The sequence below is a fragment of the Nothoprocta perdicaria genome, unplaced genomic scaffold, assembly GCF_003342845.1.
Source record: "Nothoprocta perdicaria isolate Ctin4 unplaced genomic scaffold, notPer1 scaffold_168, whole genome shotgun sequence".
Taxonomy (NCBI): Eukaryota; Metazoa; Chordata; class Aves; order Tinamiformes; family Tinamidae; genus Nothoprocta; species Nothoprocta perdicaria.
The window spans coordinates 231,927-239,666 of NW_020454849.1; the positions used below are offsets into that span (position 1 = coordinate 231,927).

The following is a 7,740-nucleotide window of genomic DNA, read 5'->3' on the forward strand; positions in this document are numbered from 1 at the left end:
AAAAAAAAAAAAAAAAAAGCTTGTAAAGTTTTGGAAGTTAAGACCACAGTTATCAGTCTACACTCCAACCCTGCAATATCTTTTCTTTTAGATTGATAAGGAGCAGTTTGAAAAAATCCTGGAGCTAATTGAGAGTGGGAAAAAAGAAGGAGCCAAACTGGAATGTGGAGGAGGGCCATGGGGAAACAAAGGTTACTTCATCCAGCCCACAGTGTTTTCTAATGTAACTGATGATATGCGCATCGCCAAAGAGGAGGTAAATAAATTCCTGGCAGTTTGTACTTCCACTGAGATTGTCTCCTTAAAGGGCTGTACAATATATCCATTTAGAAGGTCAAGTGACTGCATAAAAATGTTCCCGGTAAACCTGTCATTCTAGCCTGGTGCAGTTTAAAATGCTTTTCTTGATTTCTTGAGCAGCTCCATGGCGGTGAGGGAGAAGTGAAAGAGAATGGCCTGTCAACAAAGGCTCCAGCTTAAGCTGATAGGAGATAAGAAATACTAAGGTTGGGTCTGTGTCTCTCATACCAGAATCATGGTAACATGTAAGAGAGAAGCAAACCTTGAAGGCAAAATCTGCAAGTTCATTGCCTCCCATTAGGACTCATGCCCCTTGGGGTTTTGACACAGCTCTACAGAAAGAAGCTGTAGCAAGAGAAAAGAGTTAAACTGTGCCTTTACATGCATTTCTTTTGGTGGCATTGATAATAAAACACAGCTTTACCTCTGCAGATTTTATTTTCCTGCAGTTTGCAGATGCTCTCAGACTGTATTAAAGGGGCCTGTCCTAAGGGAACAGTGCCCGGGCAGCAACCCTCAGCGGAGAGGGAGGGGAGAGGGTAGGAGTGCAGAGCTGCTTTACTTGAGAAAATTAATTATGCCAGCAGAACAGAACCTTGGCTTTCTCTTTATGTTTTTTATTTGTGTGTTTGTTTTTGTTTTTACATTCATTTACCTTGTTTATCATCTGCAATTGTGCCATAATTGATGTCCATTATACTTCTGCATAATATATGGCTCTATTAAAATTCAGATGGGAAACTGCGCAGAGATACGTTTCTTCACAGTTTTATTAGTTTCATGTGGGTCAGCAATATCATGACTGCTCCTCTAATGCTATTTCAAATCTATTGAATAATGAAACCATGGTTTGATTCATGAATTCAGGCTCTACATTTCACATGTTGAACTGTGGAACCAYAATCAGTAGTTTCTAATTTATATAAATCCAATCTTGCAACTCTAGTTGGAAACTTAGAACAAAAATTTGTTTTCAGTAAAATCACATGGAAAGTCCATATGGTTTATATGGGAAGGAACCTAATTTGAAGTGTCGGTTGCCACCTTCCCCTGCCTGACACTAGCAATGTGTGGTAGCATTCACATATGTGGCTAAAAGCACAGCATGAGCAGGTGTCAAGAAATCTGATTCTGAAGGAACATTTTCCTGTTTAATACTTTTTCCTGTTTAATACTTAACCACAATTGTCTTTTTACTTGATACTTATGTCTGGTAGTGCAGCTACTTGCAGTGATAATAACTCTAATACATAAAGAGTGGGAAAAGAGGTGCTTTTTCAATTAACTGTAGTTTAGAGAAGATACTTCTGATTAAGAGGCATTAACATAACTAAATGAATGTGGGAATTAGGGCCATCAAAAATATTTTTCTAAAATATAAATTATTCAAAATAGTGAGCTAATATTCATAATATTAATACTGATATTAATTCACTTCTAAAATAGATTTTTGGACCTGTTCAACAAATCATGAAGTTTAAAACTACAGAGGAAGTTATCAGGAGAGCAAACAACACCAGCTATGGTTTAGCAGCAGCAGTTTTTACCAAAGATGTTGATAAAGCAATGACATTTACATCTGCTCTTCAGGCTGGAACAGTATGGTAAGCAATGACTTAATTCTTCCTCCTTGAGACCTTCCTTCTTCAGATCTTGCTTAAAGAAAAAGAAAGGAAAGGGAATCCAGTGAGACTTTCCTTTCCACTAAGGATTGTGGGAGTGCCCAGCACATTTTGAAGTGCTAATTTTTGCCCTACATACAAAGAACTATTCTTTGACAGCCTTTGGCCATTATCTTGGGCAAAATATTCTCSTGTCTTTAAAACAGTAATTGGTACTACGTGTCAGTAAGAAGTGTGGAATGAGATATGGAGGGGAATGAGATCAGGCACAAGGGGACAGGAGCAGATGCAGGGCAGGTACATGAGGCAGGAGAAGGAGCCAAAGAAGCTGCAAAACTGCACTGAAGCAGAAAGAGGATGCTTTCCTACAGGAAGTCTGGGAAAGTCAGGGAGAGGCAAGAGTGAAAGCTTTGAGGAAGAGCAGACTGAGTGTCATGGCAAGAAGACCTGTATTTCTGTATAGATACCACAGCACATCAGAGAACAGATGGTTTTACTTGAACATCAAATGTGTCTCCCATTTATATTAGACCTCAAGGAACTTGCAGCCAGCAAAAATCCCTACCCACTCGTGTGACCTAAATAAACATATTTTCTAAACCTCAGTTAATATTTTAACTCYTCTGTTAGTATTCTTTTATAAGGAAGCAGGTTTAAAAGAAAAGCAAAACTTGTTTATCTGTCTAGAAATCTTCAACTACTAGAAGAATTTCTTTGCTGAAAGCTGTAGACTGATGAGAGTAGAAAAATATACAAGATGTGAAAACAGAGAATCTCTTATTTCTCTATGTTGCAAAATAGAAGAAGCTTCCAAGCTAGTGGCCTGAGTGCTAGAATGCTTATTCTAATAAAATTCTCCATACTAGAAATCTTCACTCTGAAATTCCTTTAATAACAAGCCTACATATTTATGTATTACTGTCCTCAACAATAACACTGAATATTTAAACCACTGAATAGCATCATATAAAATTCCTTAAATATGAATTGATGTAATCCTAACTTTATGTATGGGAAGCATATCTGCAGAAGACTATGACTACTCTGGTTTGAAAGCTGATGCAGTAGCTAGGAATAAGATTTACCACAATTATAAGYAGAATGATTAGGTTGTCACTGCATTTGAAAACCCTTTATCAATGGTAACACCTGTTCATATCTATTAGAATAATACTTGGTGATTTTTTTTCTCTTAAGCTTGATCTACATGTATTTTTGTAATATATATATTCATATATAGTTTGTGAATACCCTTGTAGGTGATATAGTCAAAATAATACTGTTTTTTTCAGAAGTGGAAACTTATTTGTCTGTTCTTTCAGGGTTAATTGCTATAGTGCGATGTCTGCTCAGTGTCCTTTTGGAGGATTTAAGATGTCAGGAAATGGACGAGAAATGTAAGTAAATACTTTTCTAAGTGCAAACTTATAAGAACTGCAGCAAATTCCAAAGCCCACTTCTAATATTCATGAGCAGGATGCCCAATTTAAGATCTTCTCTGGGGTATCAGTAAGAGTAACAAGCAAAGACTACCTTTTTAAAACAGCAAGAAAATTATCTGCATATACATATCCTTTCAGAATAACAGTTTTTAGTTATTTGCATATATATGTAAAACTGATTATGCTGTACAAGATTTGCATATATAGAGAGAGTGTCATTCATAGTTTGTCAGATCGACTTGAAGTGCTCAGTTTTTCAAATTATAAGAGCTACTTACTCCAATTTCAAAATCTTTGATTTAGAAAATAGTTGTAGAGTTGCTACAACAACGTTTTTCCAGTACTGTCCAGCTTGGTCAAAAGTCATGACAAAACAGTCCTTTGGGTCTTTAAGCCTTCAGCTTTTTTCCCAAACTAGTACTACAGAAGTATACACAAATAAATAGCAAAACAACTTACTTTGAACACCTTTGGTTTAGTCCAATTTCAATTTGAACSATGTCTCGTTTCTTCTGCATTCATTCTGTCATTAGCAAGCGGATCATGTAATGTGTTTTATAATGAAATATTGGAGATGTTATTTGTTTGTTTATTATATGTCAATATATCTTCCTTTTTTTGTTTTTGTTTTCTTTTTCACTAATGAATGTCAAATGAAACAAGCTGGTAAATTATTTTTACAGAAAAGAATATGTAACCAAACATGTAAACTTTCCGTTTTGTTAATTCAAATGCAAGGAACTTTGACTGAATTCTGGATGTAATTCAATAATACAAATGGAGATATAATAATGCAGCAGAGCTTTTTCTCTTCTCTTTTGTTCTTTTTTTTCCTTTCTTTTTCCATTTAAGAAGAGAAAAGGCTAGATTTTTCATGCTTGCTCATCACTGGCCTCAATATGCTCTTCATGGCAAGGTTCCCAGTGACTTCAAAGGAAAGCAAGTTATGCCAGTGCTCAGAGCTTTAGAAAATGCCAGCATAAGTGTGTGTGTGTGTGTGTATATATATATATATTTATATATATACATAACATATATAATAGATATATATAAATATATTTTTATATATATAAAACAATATTTAGGCCATTACTATCAAGGACTGTATCACACTTATTGGGAGATAATTCTGAATTACTGTCCTTTGTACAAATACCTATTGAATTTATCTGCGGGAAATAATAGGAAAGCGATAACATAGCAAAATAAGAATTAACATTATCTGTAACAATGCATTTTAAAGAAGTCCTGCTTTCATACATATTTTTTTCCTGATGTTTGATGTATAATCACAAGTAGTGAACCAACAAAAAAGTATTTCTAACATGGGAAAATGGAGTGTTAGATTGCACTACATGGGAAAAATATATCTATCTGCAAATAATTTTAAAAACAATATTTCACCCAAAAAAAAGTAACTGTGAAACAATTATACTGTAATAATCTGAAAGTCACTGTATCAAGGCATATCTAGAATCCCAGAAGAATACTCCCTAAATAATTCCTGGAATGATAATATCATTGTGAAGTAAACTACTGAATGTTACATATTAGCAGTAAGCCTCTTCAAAACAGTATGAGAAGGAGCTCGTTAAACATTTTCCCACACCATGCAGTCCTGAGCATCAATTTTGTCTTGCATACCTATGTACTTAGTAAGATTACTGTGGGAATTGGGTAGTGTTATATTGTAGCAACTTGCTCTTCTATAAAAGAGAATATGTAATTTGTACGACCATGTCAAACAAAAACATCTAGGCACACAAGCAGTTTCATCTTTTAAAGACGGAATCATGCTAATTACATATCAGTAAGAGTTAGAATGTTTTTCACTGTCTAAGAGATATTGTAGTGGATGAATTATGATCCCTCATTTACTTGAAATAAAAACCTGTTCTCTATCAGAGACAACTAAGGAAGACCTTTGTAAAGGATTTGTTCAAAGTGATTGTGGGGACTTGTTATATCCTGGATTTGGTGGTCAGAAGTCCAATTTAGAAATGCTCTAAATTGGTCAAACAACATTCTTCTACACAGAAATGATATTGCTTTCCCAGTTTTCATGTGAAAYCATTGCCTTTTCAAAAAACAACCAGAAGCAATCTGACTGCACAGACAACTTAAGAATACGCCTAGGGTACTTGCTATACATCTGGTCAATTGTGTGGCACCTCAGAAAATCCCATCCAGGACATAACTCATATAAAAAGCATTAGTCTAAGCACTGCTTTTGTTTCTCTTTTATCTAGGGGAGAATACGGCCTTCATGAATACACAGAAGTTAAGACTGTCACAATCAAAATCCCACAGAAAAACTCGTAAAGCTGTTTGAGGTGTTGAATTTAGCTTCTACAAATGCTAAATGACTGCAAATACCACCTGAATTCTGAGAAGTTTAAATCAAATTATTCATTAGCCTTTTTGCTTTCTTGTGAGAGATACCTGCTTACATTAAAACAATATAAACAATAATGTAGAAAATTAAAATATGATTAGCTGAGAGTGGACAAAATTAATGTCTGAAACATAGCTAACATTTTGAAACTCATATTAAGAAAGATCTTTTTAAATTTTCATTGAAAGTTATCTGTAGTGCTACAACAATGTTCCTTTTTCAGTACACTGTGCATGTACATCTTGATTTTTCTGCTTTTCTGAAAACTAGATGACAAGCTTCTTTTTGCATTTTCTTTTCTCGTGGCCTTAACAAAAGCACTTATAAGTAACTAGCATATAGATACTTTTCTGTGTCTTTGGAAAATCATAGATTTCTCCTAGATATATTTCTTAGAATGCTGAATTTATTCATCACCTTAAGTACTACACAAATGTAATCTGGATGATATTATACCATATTAAAGTTCACCTTAAAAACTCATATTTTCTCTTTTATTAGTCTTTTCTGTTAAATTGGTTTATCACTGGGTAGCACATTCTTTATATGCTCAGGGAAGCACTGCTGTCTCCATAGTGTGTTTTGGTCATTTGAAATATATTATATTGGTTATATGGAGACTAAACTCCCTAATTCTTTGCCGGTATTATAAATGGAAAAATATGAACACAAACAAAGAGCACCGGTCAGTTTGCCAAGAGCCAGYACTGGGCTTTATAGTGATATTATAAAGTCTTAATGATGACAAATGAGAAATAAAAGTGGCGGCGAAAGCAGGTAAGGGAAAGTGGGGGAAGAGAGACCCCTTTCTGATTTATGTTGGTTCCATTTTCCCTGTGCTCATATGCCTGCATGTCACTCATATGCAGTCCTCACTCCTCCCTCTCCTCCTCCTCCTTGCTGTCCAGCTGTTTCATTCCACCCTCTTCCTTTAGCACCACTTCTGCTCAGTCACACTCACAGAGAACCTATCCAGATACACATGCCTCAAGAGGACGGTAACTCTTTAAGGTCCCTGCACCTGTGCAGCTCCTGTGTTTCCATTATTCCCTTCCAAAGGCAGAATGCCATTAGCAACCACTGGATAATTTCCAGGGGACTGKTCTCCAGGCATCAAGTAAACCAGGCTGACACTGCCGACAGAGTCATATTTTCTCTAAAATACACTAAAGTATAGAGCCAAAGTTCATTTCCTGGAAGTATATAGGTACATACCTTTGTACATGAGCTCTATCCATTAGGGGGGAAAAAAAAAAAGAGAAAAAAAGCATACTATAACATTTTAAGCAACATAGTATTTTAAATACGTAGTATTTAAAGGAAATTTTATTCCTTTGGCATATATACTGTCAGATTTATTTTTTTTTAAGGAGATGACAACAAAATTCAGGTTTTCACACTGTGCCTCTTCTCTAGAAAAAAACGATTTTTTTTTATGGAATTTAAGAATTGGCATAAACCTTACAGCAGAGCATCTATATTATCAGACTCCGAGAGGTGACTGATAGAATCACAGTATCATAGAATCYTTAAGGTTGGAAGGGACCTTTAGARATCATCTAGTCCATCGCCTCTGCACTTGCAGGGTCACCTACAGCACATGGCACAGGGCTGCGTCCCGTCCAAGTGGTTTTGAAGATCTCCAGAGAAGGAGACTCCACAACAACTCTTGGCAGCCTGTTCCAGGGCTCTGTCACCCTTACTGTCAAGAAATTTTTCCCTRAGTTGCTGTGGAACTTTTGATGTCTAGTTTTGAAGCTGTTCCTTTCAGTCCTATCGCTGTCYACCACTGAAGWGGTCGGCCCCATCCTCCTCACTCCCTCCCTTGAGGTATTTATAGACACTGATCAGGTCCCCTCTCAGCCTTCTCTTCTCCAGGCTGAACATATCCAGTTCACTTAGCCTTTCCTCATAAGATAGATGCTCCAGTCCCCTAATGTCCCTTAGTGTCTGAGGTTATTCGTCCCCAAGTAAAGGACCC

General features: G+C 36.0%; 1 protein-coding gene across 1 annotated transcript in view; it reads left to right on the top strand.

The window, feature by feature from the left end:
- Positions 1 to 6,169, top strand: part of ALDH1A1 (aldehyde dehydrogenase 1 family member A1) — a 33,252-nt gene extending 27,083 nt beyond the window's left edge. Inside the window, exons 10-13 of the mRNA XM_026035821.1 lie at positions 92 to 256; positions 1,747 to 1,904; positions 3,245 to 3,319; positions 5,614 to 6,169. Coding sequence (XP_025891606.1) covers positions 92 to 256; positions 1,747 to 1,904; positions 3,245 to 3,319; positions 5,614 to 5,686 — 471 coding nt within the window. The 3' untranslated portion in view covers positions 5,687 to 6,169. The remainder of the gene's footprint in view (positions 1 to 91; positions 257 to 1,746; positions 1,905 to 3,244; positions 3,320 to 5,613) is intronic.
- Positions 6,170 to 7,740: the final 1,571 nt, after the last annotated feature.